The sequence below is a fragment of the Chamaea fasciata genome, unplaced genomic scaffold (genome assembly GCF_029207755.1).
Source record: "Chamaea fasciata isolate MVZ Bird 193981 ecotype frontalis unplaced genomic scaffold, bChaFas1.0.hap1 SCAF_14, whole genome shotgun sequence".
In the NCBI taxonomy this organism is placed as follows: Eukaryota; Metazoa; Chordata; class Aves; order Passeriformes; family Sylviidae; genus Chamaea; species Chamaea fasciata.
In genome coordinates, this window is record NW_027094099.1 from 12,086,488 (window position 1) to 12,102,374 (window position 15,887).

The following is a 15,887-nucleotide window of genomic DNA, read 5'->3' on the forward strand; positions in this document are numbered from 1 at the left end:
AAAAGCATTCCCAGAGTCAACACAACATAAGCCTCCAGCCCCACTTTTTCATTCGTGGCCTCTTGGGAACAAAGCACAATTAAGCCAGCCTGGGACAAACCTCGGAAGATGTTTTTTACTTTGCAGGCCTGTTTTTGCAAATACAAATTATTTGGAGAAGTATTCTGGGACAGTAGAAATGTGGAAATAGCTATTTTGATGCACAGTGCAGACAAGCTGTCTGATTTCAAGACACATTTGCCTGTTTTCAATGAGCTTAACTATTCAGTTAATGCCCATTTTTTTGGGTAAGCAGAGAAAAAGGAAAAAAAAAAAAAGAAGATGAAAGCAATTGGGATGCTGGGTTTCATGGAAGTGAATGCACAGCCCTTCCAGGTATGTACCATATCCAAAGAAAGCAAGACAAGGAATGCACAGAGACACTTCCAAACTCCAATGGCAAAGCCCCAGGGGTTTGGGTTTGCAGTGGAGCTCTCAGCAGGCACCTCCAGCAGCAGACTGCTTGTTCAGCATTTCTGATACATGGTCTAACAGGCTGAGATCTCAAACACAGTAATTTCCTCTCAGATAAAGACTTGGCAAAAAATCTCTGGTCAGACCGGAAGCAGATTTAGTTTTAAGAATAGATTAAGTTTATATTGAAAGAAGAAACATTTACTAAAAAACTTCACAACATAAAGCAATCAAGGCCAGATTAGGTTCTGCAGTTACTGGCTGAGAACTCAGCAGGCTCCAAAAGAATCTCTGCTCAGTCCACAGAGATCACCTTCCACCAGTGTGACCTCTTCCTACGAGGCCAAATGAAAGATTTTTGAAAATATTAATTCCAAGACAGGATGATTTCATTTCCCTCTTAAGATAAGGAGCTGGATCACCCCTATACTTGGGGATATTCTACCAAATCTAAACTATCAGGAATCCTTCCCAATCAAACCTACTAGGAAATAATTCTGCCAGCTTCATTAGGTCATAAGAGTAGACACAGCTCAAGCAGAAGAGCCCAGAACTACAGAATGGTATGATCACAATGAACATGGACACGGAATTTTCTTTTGGCTCAGGAGTCAGGCTAACCTTCCTGCAGTATCAGGACAGCTGTTGTGCTGCTGGAAGCTCTGCTTTCGTTCAAGGCAGCCTGGACTGAGATCAATGGCCTTGTCTAATGACATAACAGATAAGTGACGTTTCCCCCTGGTGCAGCCAGGCCCTGGAAGCACCACAGGATAATGACACAGAGGAAGAGCTACACTAGGAGATCTGATGCAGCAAAACCCTGTTACAGCCTGCACAGTTACAGAGAAACAAAAGGTATCTGTTAAAAAACTGTTTTACAGGGAAAAAGAATGGTCACAATTCCTTCAAAACCACCGAGGTGAGCACCTAGAAAAGCACATACTTGACGTTAGTGTTGGTGCAGATGATGTACTCGATCTCATCAGAATAAGGATTCTGAAATGTGAAGCTGCTGGTTCTGATCAGCATCCACTCCCGGTTCTTGGTGCGAAAACGATACATCACAGACAGGACTTGACCTTTCAGCTTCACCACCTGCAAAGCCATTTGGAAAGGTTAATAACAGGAGATTGCTATCTGCTGTGCAAATGAACAGTCAACAGCAGCAACTGGTGCATTTTAAACTTGAATTCCAGAAAGCTACAGGCACAGCAGAGCAATTTTTAATTTGGAGAGAATACGCAAAAGCCTATCCATGTTTATAGCTGTCTCCTTCAGAATGAAATCCTCATGCTTTGTCATATAAAATTCCAACTTCCAGCCTGCTTATAGAAAGAATACAGACTCAGGACAATCATCAGGTTGTGCTGTTATCCTAGCACAGAAACTTCAAGAATGTTTTAAGGTGAAACACTTACCGAGAGATTGACAGAAACCAAACTAAGGATCTTTTAAATGTTTATATGTAAATCATAAACCAATCACTGCAGCTAAACAAAAGACTAAAGAAAAGACATTGTGAGGTTGACTGCTTTTCTGCTTGGATACCCATCCATACAATTAATACATGTGATAAACCAACATCAAACTTTAGGGCAATGGCTAAACACAATGGTGTTTTTTTGTATTTTTTTTTTTTAGAAACCAGAAGGGGTTGGTTCCCCCCACCCCAAACATACTAAAAGACTCTCAAGGATGGGAAATTGCTAACAAGAAACACTTGCTTCTGGCTTTCAGAAGGAAAAAAGTGAGCCACTGTTTGAATGGAGAGAACATCTATAAGCCACTGTCCATTTTAAAAGTATAAATTCCGTGCTTGCACAGGCTCTCTGTTTGTAACTAAGAATTCAGATGTCTGGCTTTGGTAGATGAAATTTTGTTCAAGTCAACAGTTGGGCACCAAGTGAGGATTAAGAAGCAGCCAACTAAAGTACATTCAAAGCAATCTTTTCACACTGGCCCTGCAACTGCATTTCACGTATTATCCAACAATCTGGGGTTAAGCCAGAAGAAAACTTTCATGGTTTTAAATCATTCAGCTGGCACTTACCTGGCCTATCTCTGTTTATATTTTACAGCTTTTTCACCAGACAACTCAGGGTTGCTTCAAGGAAGGAAAGGGAAGGTCTACTGCAAATAAATGCCACATCTTGTGGATTCTTAATCATTAACATCTGGAATTTACTTTTTATTAGCTATCTGCAGCTTGTATTCTCTAAAAGTAGAAGTCCCACTATTTACCCTCTGTCTTTATTGACAAGCAGTTAGATTAAGAAAAATGTTCCAATCCTGTTGTTTTCAGAGATTTGCACTTCAAATTAATCAACTGGATATAGGACTAAATGGAAAGAATGCAAATAGAGGACACAACAGGCTTTAACAAAGCCCAGGAAAGTTCAAAATCCTACTGAAGTAAATGACTTTTGGTTGGTTTTGTTGGGGGTTTTTTAACGCTTTTACAGGGTTCTTCTGAGCTCAGTGAGCAACATTCTTTTATCAGCTATTTTCTACCACCACACCCAGGGTAGAAACCAGAGAGCTGGTGTAGAGTGTGCAATCTGAATAGTATCCTACTGGGTATCCAACAGCTGTATACTGGACCCTTTGATATTAACTGTGTTTGTTGGTCTTAGCCTTGAGGCTATCTTATTCTGGCCTGATTTTTCCCACCGTGATGAATGAATTTATCTTCCCAAGGAAATAAAGCTGTGAGATAGATACTGGCAATCGACCAAAAATTGCAAAACCCACCGTCCCTCCCTCCTCTGTTATGTACCAGCCTGATTCTGATACTGTCAGCAAATCAGAAGTGTCAAGTTTTCAGATTTTAGGAAAATAAGAAAAAGGAATTTATTTGAAATCACAGTTACTTTTTTAATTAAGAGATTTCTAAGTCCAAACTAACAATAATAAAACAAATGGCAGTGATCTATTACCCTGAAACCCTGATTAAGCAAACAGTAATTCTGTAATAATATATAAAGCAGAGAGGTTGCTGGTGGGAAAATCCTGAACTGTCTTAAGACAGAGCACACAAACAAACCAGCACAAAAAAAATTCAAAGCTAATGATTAAACTTTACTTTCTTATATTCTTTGGAAATAAAAACCACCTGGTGCAAAGCTGAACTGTTTACTTCAGTCTTTCATTGCATGATGGGAATAACAGCCCCAGACACACTGCTACTGTACTGAACAAAAATACTCCCAAGAAGGTATTGCCTGCTAAGGAAACAACACGGTATTTTCATAGATTGGACAGAGATTGAGTGAGCAGGAACTTTCACTTCTAATTACATTTTTTTCCTGCTGTCTTTCTGTATGACCTTAAGCAAATCATGCAGGTCCCTGATCCAGCAAATCACTTATGCACATGCCTAGCAGTGAGTGGTGACAGTGGAGAGTTCAGGGACACACTGGCAGCCTCCCACAGCCTGATCTCCCTCCAGTGAACACAGGGAGGACCAAGTCATTAACTGCAATGTTCATTAGTCAGCCCTGCTGAGACCCAGGCAATCCCTGGATGGATTCACTGCACACGGATCTCTGACGGGCCATTATCCAGCAGCTCTCTGTCACCGTCTCTTGGACAGATGAGTGGAATCAATCATTTGGGCACCACTGAAAAACAGCATCTGTGTTCTCACTGCTCCTGCGCCGCTGACACCATCAGGCACCAGTTCAGGGAGCTGAACCAGCCCCAAGCTGGAAGTTCCATGGAAAAGGAATTAGTGCCTCAGCCTTCCCAGCAAGTCCATCTGTGCCAGCACCTAGGCAGCAGGAAGGTGGGGAGGAGGGCAGGCAGGAGAGAAGAGGGGAAGCAGGAACTGACTCCTGGTGACAGATCCCTATCAGGAGGATTCAGCTGTACCATCACATCCCCAGCCAAGGAGGGGCAGAGGAGATGTTCCGGGTGTGGTGACCTGTTTAAAGCATTGAACTCTCACAGCCTGTGAATCAACATCTTGAATTTAAAAAGGCTGCTGTTTGCACTCAGCCTGTTCAAGGGAACTGGAGGCACAGTTGGCCATAGGGCTGGTAGCTCCTCTTGAAGGGAGGGATGGTGAGAAACACCTCTGGAGGACTAATATCTTACACTATCTCCAACACTTCTGCAGAGACCGTAACCTCAGTTTCACAATCTGTTCTAGGGACACAGCATTCAGTTGTTTTTCCCCAGAGGCTCTGTCTGTGCACACTATGCCTGAACAAATACTTGGCTATACAAATTATTTAGAAGTCACTTCATATCCACATTTCACAGCTGAAAATACGTCTCAGCATCTGATGCAAGATGGATCAACATAGCGTGGTTGAGCTACTGGATGTTATTAGAAAATCTGGAACCACTTAGATCAACTGAGCCTCAGCAACTGGTTAAACATCCTGTGCAGGGTGTTCTGATACAGCAGGAAAGGCACTGAAAAGTCCAGCAATAAATGTCACTGATTCAGCTGATGTCAATGTGGCCCACGGTAAAAATGAATCCAAACCAGTAACGCTTCCTAGATCTTGTATTTCTTTTGTTACTTCCCTGTACATTTCAATTTCTAATAGAGAAAAAGGGCCAAATTACATGTTGACGTCAAGTGGTGTAACTCTGTTAAAGTACATGAAAAAGCAAATCATCTAGGCTACCACAGAATTCAGTTACAAACAATCCAGTGTCACAGAGGGATGTAACAGCCCATCTTGGAAGGTAAATCATTTTGGTTACCACTTAACATAGTGGGATCAATACAGGCATCTTCAAAACAGTTCACCCTGTGCAGCAAAAAAAAAAAAAAACAAACCAAAAGAAACTAGAAGATTTATTTCTGAAAATACTGTCAACCCATGCTGCAGTTTAAGCCACCATTTATTATGCAGCTTAACTAACTGATAGCTGACGAACAAATTGTTTTGTATCTGGCCACTCCTTCTCCTGCATAACAGAAAAAAAACCCTTGAGCTATAAAATAAAAACTACTTCTGTGGTCAAAATAATAACAAAATAATGAAGTGTGGAACAAAAAAGCAGGACACAGCACCTGTTGGAAACTCTCCCGCAAATGGCTTTGATCTTCAGGATGGCAGAATTCTAAAATATCTTTCCCCAGAAGATCCTAGAATAAAACATAAAGCTATGTAAAAAACCCAAAGCACAACACAAATCCACGTGAAGGCCTGCAAGTAATTCTTGCAAACACAAGATGTATCACACTTAACAGGACTACTCAGTTAATCAGGGATGAACCACACTAACAAGGTTTGGAGGCATCATGCCCCAGATTTTTACAAAAAAGTCTAAGTGATTTTCTAATACCTGTGAAATGATGTCTTGAAAAGACTGATATCTGCTACTACAGCTCATTTTATGGCACTAGTTTTTGTAAAAACACTTATTATAAAGAAATTAAAAATAAAAAAAGTATGAATAAGAAAATGAACAAGGGACTACTTTTGCCTCTAAATTGCAACTGTTGGGAGTTATCTGAGGGAGCTGTGGTTCATTTACTATTCTACTCAGTTCTGAACTAGCCTCCTGTTCAGAGGAGCAGGTGTAAGCCTAAAGGAAAATAGATGCTGCAAATTATGTTTGCTTACTGTTGAAGAGATTGGCAGAATCAAAAGTCTACAGGAATAAAATTCTCTCCAAGCACTGTTAACTTTCTATCACAGAAATGTCTTCACTGGAAAGTTGTGCAAGGTTCAGAGCACTCTGCTGTTAGAATTTTAATCAGATCTAAAGGTATAAAATGATACACACACAGAGGCGTGGACAGCAAAGAAAAACAAACAGCATTTTGTGCACAATGTATGAATTATCAGCTACAAATACTTCGTGTTTGCAAATGGGATTTTCTGCATTAGCTCAACCCATTCTCCACATTCCCAGTGGCCACAGACCTGGGGCTGGTAGCCAATGACACTGATGCACCTTGGGTCCACAAAGGTGATGACTCCATCAGAGTTGTGCCTGGACAGAAACTCCGTGGGGACCGACATGCCGTTCATGTCCATGCACACGGGAGAGCTGGTCACCTAGGGACAAGCAAGCCCACACCACGGTCACCCAGGGCCAAACCTGACCCCACAGCTGAAGAGCAGAGTCTGCTGGCAGACTGCTAACAACTGAAGGAAGTAAAATAAAGCAACAGCACAGATAGATGACACAACAGCCTTTAGTCCAGTTTGCAGGGCAAATATCTCACCCCACGGCATCTATCGAGGCTTAACAGCACAGCGGAGAAACAAACACACCAGAAGCTCCCAAGAAGGGGGGATATAGAGAGGATATAAGTCTAGCTGGATTCATCTCACTTTGCAGCACATCAGGCATCATGGTTACTATCTCTGTCAACCAGGAATGAATGACTTGTAGAGGACAATGCAGTCCACTCATTTTAGGATAGGAAACCAACCCATTGTCTGTAGACCTAACCAACAGGACTGCTCAGACTAAACACTCATGTTTCAGGTGACATGAACTTCACCTGAAACACCTACAGAACCTGAACCAAGTCCTCTAGAGGCTGAGGTAGCCAGTATTAGACCAGCAAGCAGCTGCTCATAATGAAAAATACAGTTCTCTAAATATTTCTCAAATCTCACCAGAGAGAACTGTGTTTTCAGCTCTCTGCCTGAAATCTGTGCTATCAGGCCCCTTCATATCCATTCTTTCCCACTGGAGGTACAAAGGAGACCACTGATTTTCTTACAACTTCCAGAGCTATCTCTGCTAACAATGCCAAATGAGCAAAAACTCACTTTTTTTGCTAGCTTGGAGCTGGTTAGACAGCTAGTATGGCAAGATTTCGACTTGCTGTTACAGAGCAAGAGTTCTTAATTTGTGCACCCTGACTCCCTTCTGATTTAACCCACCACAGAGCTTCCTCCTGCCCTCCCTCACGTACCACAATGGCTCCTCTCATGTGACAGATGTTTTGACGCTACTTGGAAATCATCTTTCTTTGGAAGCTGTAACACATGAACTCCCATAACTTCCTTCTTTCCATTAGCAGAATATATTACTCTTGATTAGGAAAGCATGATTAACCTAAAACTCATCCTGCAGTACTTCTGCAGCTCTGCCACGGCCACGGAGAGTCACTCTGCAGACGTGCTAACACTTGCAGGCTGCTCACCTCGGGTAAGATGGGTTTGGCACCTGTGAAAGGGTCATTCCCCCTTGCCAGGAGGAGTGATCCCCTTCTAGCAGATGGCAGCGAGTGTAGGGGATCATGCAAGAGGCTCAAACATGTTCACTCATGGCAGAATTCCCAGATCAGGAAGATAAAAACTGGCCTCCCTGCTGTGGTGAAGGAGATTCACCAGGACTGCTTTAGCTCAGGGCTCTGAACTCTGCTCAGCAATGCACAAAGGAGTAAATGCACTACAACAATTCCAACTGTCTGCACAAAAAGTAAGGAAAATTTTATTCTCCCAGTTCCTTCGGCTCACATCTCATCTGAATGCATAAAATAACACATGCTGAGAATAAAGCTATGATTTCTGAAGTGCCTCTCAACTGCTTTATCTTTACCATTTTCAAAACAACTCCTGCAATCACAGTTTTTCAAGTAGCTGATTAGTCAGAGTGTGAATGACTGGAAAAGTGGCAGGGAGCACGTCACTGGCTTTGGGGGTCACTTTAACCCACACCAGCAGCACCTGTACTGCCATGTTTCTCACCACCTCCAACATCCCACCCCTACACACCCTGAAGAATGGCAGGTCTGTGCACACACATCTTCAGGAGCATCTCTGCTGTTGTTACTGGATTAAGTACACATATGCACAAAATCACAGTTTCATTTTGCTCTGCTGACAAGTTCTAGACAAGTCACTGACTGCACAGACATCAAAGCACTTTATAAACTGGAGGCATGTTAAAAATTATAGTCTAGTAGCAGAACAGTGTGCAAATCTTTCGCAATCACACCAGAACAATGATCATATTTTCAGAAACAGTTTGTAAATGGAAAGACTGACATTACCTGAAGCCTTCCTATTGCCACGAGGCAGTATTTACTACCTTGTCCCACATCAGCATCTTCTTCTGGTATAGTCATTCCTGGAGTAAATGATAACAAATACGGTTATAATTAGGAAATTGGGATAAACAGAGATGCTGCTGTCCTGGCTCTGTACTTTTCTAGATGCTCTAAATCTTACAAAATAACCTCAATTTCTTCTCTAAGATTTAGTCATTATTTCTGGGTTCAGATCAGATGATCCTTCTCAGTTGTGCTCAATCCTACATACCTCACATGTACACACAGTACCTACAGGAGCAATTTTGGCTGCTGAAGACAAAGCAGATACTAAAATTCCATTATACACCAAGACGGACAGTAACATTTCCATGAGTTCTGCTCCACCAGTGTGTTATGGAACCATGGGGTCACTTCATATGGTCAGTGAATGTTCAGTCTTTGTGAATAATATTTTATAATAAGCCTTAAAAACAAGGCACAGCCTAAATTAATCACTAATTCTGTGCTCATATTTAACAGCTGGTTTTACTTTTTTCTATAATGGGCTAAACCTGCATCATTACGTTGAAACACTGAAAAAAATGCGGATGCTTTGCTAACGCTGCTCGTTCCAGTTGTGTAACTGCTATAAACTGCTATAAACACAGGAATAGTTTCAAAACATACATGTGTACTATTTTCCATCTCAGTGTTTCATAAATAGGAACATTCAGATTAGCATTGTTTACTTGCTTGTTGGCTAAGCCTTGAGTTAAGGCTATTTCCCAACTCCAGTACTGAGATACCAAGTTCATATGAAACACTTGACAAAACGTCTTCCAGGAGTGACACCACTGACCTATTTTAAGTGATCTGTAAACTCTTTCACAAGGATTTTTAAGGAATTCAGTCATAACAGGCAGTGAATCATTTAAAAGGCACTTAAGAGCATTAATGAAAATAATTTCAACGCAGCTACCATTTCTGAAACAACAGCCACTTTATTTTCTAAATTTATAATCCCCAATGTAAGTCAATCTTTGGACAGTCCAGAGGATGACAGCACACCACTTTCTTAAATGACACCTCTGAAAAAAGACTAAAAATGCTGCTGAATGAACTGGACTCATCTCTAAGGGTGTTATTTTGTATCGAAACAGCTGAATCTTATCTGACAACTCGTTTCCAAACAGCCCTTTACAGGCATTTTTTGGTCCTCACTGAACTATATGATAAAATAAAATACACCAAGTATGAAAGAAACACCCCCCCCTCCCCCCATATTTTTGTATAATATATTGACACTTGTTCTACAATAATTTCACAATCTGGGATGCACACATTATTTGAAGCTCCCTACTGATAACTAGAATTTTATCAAGGGGTCTCAAGAGCTTTACAAAGGAGGAACATTATTGTCTCATCTAACAAGTGCCGTCTCAAGGACATAATTCTAAGCATTCTAGTTGGATAACCTTAACCAAAAGGTCCCTTTCAAATGGAGTTTTCCATTTGAGAAGGACACATTTAAAGTATATTCCCTTGACTTCAAAAGCTTTTCCAGTCATTTCCTTAGTGGCACAGAGTATTGCAAAGGACAGCAAAGATACAGCTGGACAGCTTCCACTTTGCATAATCTTTTTTTTTTCTCCGGAGCTATCAACAATGTTTTCCTTTTTAGGAACTTGGTCCATGCTTGCTACTGCTCAAATAAAATCAAAGTAACATAAACAACCTCCAAAATTAAACCTAGCTAAGAAACTTTGGTTCTGATGTCACTCTGTTGACAAAGGGAGGCTGTTGTTCTAATTTTCATCTTTTTTTTCCCCTTTTGCCCAATATGGATTACATCTGGTCTGTACAGCACCATGGAAAACATCTTAGTTGGGTTAAGCCACAGGACACTCTGTGAATAAAAACCAATCTGCCTGGAATTAATCAATACATGACACAGTGGATTGTTAACCCCTTCCCAAAGTGCCTAGAGAAAAAAATACGACAAAAAGATTGTCTGTTTCTCTGCAATGTAGGTGCAACGACTGGCAGCATTCCATAGAGAGAAATTATTTTCTTTATTCTTCAGCTGATATTTCCAAAGATTCAACTCTGGGTGTCTTTATATGGGAGGGTGCATCTGTACACGAGATTTACTCTTGCTTTAGCACACTTCCTTTGAACACACGCCAATATGGACAGGTAAATGAAGATGTGCACTGCACTTTCTACCAGTTTTTCCAGCTCTTAACACAATGTAATATTGCTCCTTAATGTCACCAAGCACCAACACTATCTCAAAAAAAAGTAGTAAGAGCTTGGAGGAAAGCAGCCATGAAACTGATCTTTAGGGGGCATCAACAAAATAAACATACTTTAGTCATTCACATTCTTTATGTGTAACCCCGGGAGAGGGTTTATTTCTCAACACCAAATATACACCCCTCTCAAATAATAAATACAATGCTGTGCTTGCCTGAGTTCATATCAACAATTGGCACAGCTAAGCTGCAAGTGAGCATCACAAATAGAACGCTGTGCCGTCAGAGGTTATATTTAATTTCCAAGTGTCCTTTATACCAGCAAACAGTTTCCCACAGGGCAGAAGCATGTGTTGCTGGGGACATAAGGAACTTTTTAGTTTTCCCAATGAATTTCCAGTTGGCTCTAGCAACAGAAAAGCTTCATTTTCTGCTTTCTTTCTCTACCATTCTGCCCCACATTTTCTGTGAGACACAGAACAGCATTAGTGGATTTATGGTTTTATTTCACTACACCAAAAAAGAAGTTATTTATAATTCTCTAGAAAGATGGAATTAAGGTGTCCAGTGGTCACTAGCAATCCTCTGATAATGCCTGTCTCCATTAAAACCATTTCTGATAGTTACTTGCCAGGGAAGGAACTACACTGCGTGACTTATCTCTCATACAAAACAATGGAAAAAGGCTTTCACAAAGAAGGCTGTGGATAGCATACTAAGGATAAAAATCTCGTGAAAAATCCCAATAAAAACTAAAATAACAATTCTTTAAAAAAAATAAATAAAGCCTTAAAGATGACAGCACTGCAAGGAATATTCAAGCAACTATTTTGTTTTGTATTGGAAGAGGGAGTACTTTGCACAAACGTCCAGATTCTGGCCAAAACTTTAAAATAACCTAACAGCTTTGGCATGCTGTGGTTAAGATGTTACCGTAAGTCTGACTTGGAAGACTAAAATGTTTCTTTTTCAACTAAAGAGAAAAAGAAGATTTCAACATTATCTGAATTTAACATCATTCTGTGACTTTTTATTTGACGTTTTCGAAACATCTATCTATCTCTTTTCTTCACTATGTGCTTTTCTGCAGATCCTGGCTTTGATTTACAGAAAACTACCAACATCCTGACAGACTTTATCTTCTCTCTCCACCAAATCTTATGGCATGAAAAAAAGGCAAAACAAACCTATTAGGAAAATATCAAATGGACCGCAGAAGACTCATTTCCTTCCAGGAATGAGATATTCAGAGGGGAAAAAAAATAGAAGAAAAGCAAATCTTGCTTAAGTTGAAAACGGGAAACAAACCCAGGAGAAGGTCAGCACTTCTAACTTTACAACTAGCTATGAACCTGAAGCACTGTCTAGGCTGAGGATCACAAGTTCCATCTGTGCTGCTTTGCTGAGAACACGGGACAAAGGCTGGGACTGTTGCTCAGCCGCTTTCAAACAAGTGGTTCTTTTAGCTCATTCAAAATAACCAAACACCACGCTCTCATTATTTAACCAAACATTCAACATGGCTGGCTGGAATTTCCATCTGAATCACCTGACTCCTTTTTCCTTTGACTTCCACACCAAGTTTACACCCTGATTACTTAAGGCCAGCATATAATCCACGGGGATAAAAGTGTGCAGGTGTCACATGCCTGGTTCTGCACTTGATCTTAATTTTACCTGTCTTTTTAGGCACAATGGAGGAAAGTGAACAGACCATTAGCACACAGCCTGAAGAGAGGGTGAGGCATGATGCTTCCTCTGTTTTCTCTCCCCTTTCTCAGTGAAGAAGGGGCTGAAGACAGCCTGCCAGAACGTGAGTCCTGCTGCTCCACACAAGTGAGAAAAACCACAAAGGTGGGCTGGATGTGCCAAAGTGTTCTCATGCTGAACACCGACCTGAGCCATAACACAACAAACTCAGTCCTTAAAATATGCCACCAGCTGTCTTTAGCTTATTCATTTTCATCTGTTTGAAGTACCCAGATTACTTCAGGTTTGCACAGACTCCTCCCTGAAGCAGCCCTGTCAAATACTCTATCACACCAATAACGATCACAAAGCAGTTCTCTCGATGCTTCTGTATCAACACTGATTGTTTTATTCAGTGTGAGACTAAAAAAACTGAACAGTGGCCACAGACAATGCAATTCAACCCAGAAAGAGAAAATACCAAGTGCTAAACAAATGAGACTAAGTACAGATTAAGTGCATTCAATAATATTGCTTCTTTTGCTTATGAAAGTACACTTTGTACTGTATATTAGCTGTATAATGCATATGTCACACAGCATGCTTTGAAAGAAAAGGATCTGAAGTTTTTACCAGTGTCCACTTGGCAACTGAAAAAGAAATTAAAAATATCTTTTTGACTGCTGACTTTTTTAACAGCTGTGATTTAGCACAAGCCCATTTATTCCCAAAAACCCAGAGACCATGCAAAACTTGCTCATTTGAACAAAGTAATTTTATTACAGGGTAGAGAAACTTTGGCATATTCCATTAGTGCTGTGGTTATCTCATTTGCTTTGCAGATTATGGTTGGATTAGCACTGGAAATGAGAACAAATAGAGTGATGTTGTCACTTATTTACTCAAACATATAGGGGAACAATTCAGCCCATGGATATTCCCATTCAACTCTGAAAGTCAATGGGTATGTGACAATCACCAACAAAAAGTGGGGAAGACTGAGAGGGCAAATAAACACTAATGAAAAAGGCCCCAATTCAGTTCTGTGTGCCCCGAAAGAGGCACTCAGACATGACTAATAGGAGTAACAATTTGGATGGTAACATAAAAGACCAATGAAATTCCAAATAAGGCTGTCAAAATCAAAAACAACCCTTAGGATTGTGCTATGGTTGGAGGCACTAACATTGTGGAGGAGCACTGGGATATCATAAGGGAGTACCATGTGATTTTGAGGAGTGGAGTAATAGAAATGGGATGAAATCCAACATTACTAAATGCATAAGCATGCACTTGGGGAACAGTAACAGTCATAAGCTAAACCAACAGAAATAGGATGGAACTTGATATTACTAATTGAAACATCACACAATTCGAAGCAAGATTTGCAGTTGACAAGTGAGAAAAAGGCAACCTGGAAGACATAAATTTGTATCAGATGTCTTAGGATGCCTGCAGAATGCACCACACAAAAGAGAAGGATGCTGTATCCTACACTGCCAGGCAAGACAGGCAATATTGTTTGCGTTATCCATCGCTACAATCTCATCTGAAATAAGAATGCATAGTGCCAGTGACCTACATTTTGAGAAGTGAAGTGAAAACATGAACAATTGCAGAGAAAACTCACAAGGGTAAAGAGAATGCATTCTGAGAATGGAAAGTAGAAGTGGGCTGGATTGTCTTTGCAAAGTGCAGGTTGACAGGACATAACCTCCATCTGGAAACACACCAGACCACTGGAGAGACACACAGGCACAAGGCAGGAAAGCTCCCATCTGACCTTCAGTGAAATAAAAATGTCCCATAAAGTAATGAGGACTGAAAATTAAAGAGGATGTTGGGCATTGGAAAGCAGCAAGGCTTTGGAAGAGCTGACATGGGGAAAAGACCTCACTAATGACAGCAGGGATTTGCAATGTCATTGATCCCTGGCCACTGGGCACTCAGAGACCCAGAAGATCCTTTTAATCCCATGCTGCTGTCCTGCAGAACTGGTGGCTGAAGGGCACACAGAGCCAACATCAGGACCTAGTGCTGACATGAGTTCATGCATCTGTAGCTCTGCATCAGCAACATACACCCCTAAAGAGTCAGATCTCTTTAAACACCCATAACGTGCAGCAAGATTCTCATTCAAGCTAAACAAAATCTTATTTGACCTACACCTTCTTGAGGAGACAGCCCATTTATCAAGGTCAAATTCAATTACATTCAGAATTACCAATAGAAAAGTAAATCTCCTTGTAGAAGAAAACAAAACAGGAAAAAAACATCAATTTTCAGAGTACTTTACAGACACTGTGCTCTCACACAAAGATTCGGATACATTGAGATAGAAGCAAAATTGAAACATCTTGACCCCTATTAAATCCTATCAGTAACAAGAGGGTTAGTTTTCCTTTGCTTCTGAAACCACATTTCAGCAGAAAACCAACAAGAAGTTCACATCTGCATGCTGTTGTCTGCATACATTTGGTACAAATCACCTCTTAGGACTCATAATCCCCAAATCAATGTGATTTATGGCCATGGCATACAACCACAAAAGGGCAGGACAGCTCCTGGTTTGTGCCAGCGGGCGCTGTCACATTGCAAACAACCTCTTCAACTCCTGCAAACGCCAAGGTCAAGTAACCCCGCTCATAATGAGGTCTGGATGAGCTCCACTGTCTCCTCTTGGAATTTTTCAAAGGTAAATATTCCCATATGTAACACAGAGTTCCAGCAGGTAAATTTTCTCCGGAGATCGAAGCAGTATGCCAAGACCTGGTTCCCAGAAAAACAGCCTCAAAACAGAATTTATCACAAATACTGAACATTCTCAAGTAACACCATTACTGAAAACATCCATGTGTCTGAAGTGAAATTACACATTTTAGGTGCTTGCAATTCAGTACTTAAGTGTAAAAGCATTAACTGGTGTTTTCTAGAGGTACACAATCCTTTGTGACGACCTTCTTAAAATGAGACCACTTTAATGTTGGTTTATCAATGTTTTGTCGAAAACTTTTGGCCCCGAAATTTCCAGTTTCTGGAATCCTGCACCACTGACAATTCCTACAGGCCCTCTGTGACTAAGAAATGGAGAAGGGTGTCACACAGAACCCTGAGGATGTCCTGAGTGAGTAACAGCAGCTGATTCCTTCTTATCAAAAGCTTCTCAAGGTGAGCTTTAATCAGTTACCCCACTAAAATTCTCCCTGTTTTTCCAGCAGCAAAGAAACCTGAGCCAGGTTTTCAGCTGCTCTAAGGACAGTTTGGTGTACACCACCTTCCACAAGAGATACAAACCTGCTGGTGGCCAAGCCTTGATATAGCCAGTGCAATGGACAACAGCATATTGTGCTTCACCTTCTTTCACTGGGCCCAGGCCATTCCTGAATGAATAAGAAACACAAAAACATCACATTGACATTCAGAATAGCTTTATGCTTTCAAACTATGACTACTAATGATTTACCAGTAAGTTATGCTGTAAACACCCAAGAATCAACCTAAGGCTCTGTACACTGCCAGGTCTGTTATGTTGC

The 15,887-nt window shown here is 40.8% G+C and overlaps 1 protein-coding gene across 3 annotated transcripts in view; it reads right to left on the reverse strand.

The window, feature by feature from the left end:
- Positions 1-15,887, reverse strand: part of ARNT2 (aryl hydrocarbon receptor nuclear translocator 2) — a 97,565-nt gene that overhangs the window by 23,646 nt on the left and 58,032 nt on the right. For all 3 annotated transcript variants that reach the window (XM_066196231.1, XM_066196230.1, XM_066196232.1), the window contains 5 exons: positions 15,649-15,734; positions 8,432-8,508; positions 6,342-6,476; positions 5,483-5,557; positions 1,397-1,548 (listed from right to left, as the gene is read on the reverse strand). In XM_066196231.1, the coding sequence (XP_066052328.1) occupies positions 1,397-1,548; positions 5,483-5,557; positions 6,342-6,476; positions 8,432-8,508; positions 15,649-15,734 (525 nt within the window). The remainder of the gene's footprint in view (positions 1-1,396; positions 1,549-5,482; positions 5,558-6,341; positions 6,477-8,431; positions 8,509-15,648; positions 15,735-15,887) is intronic.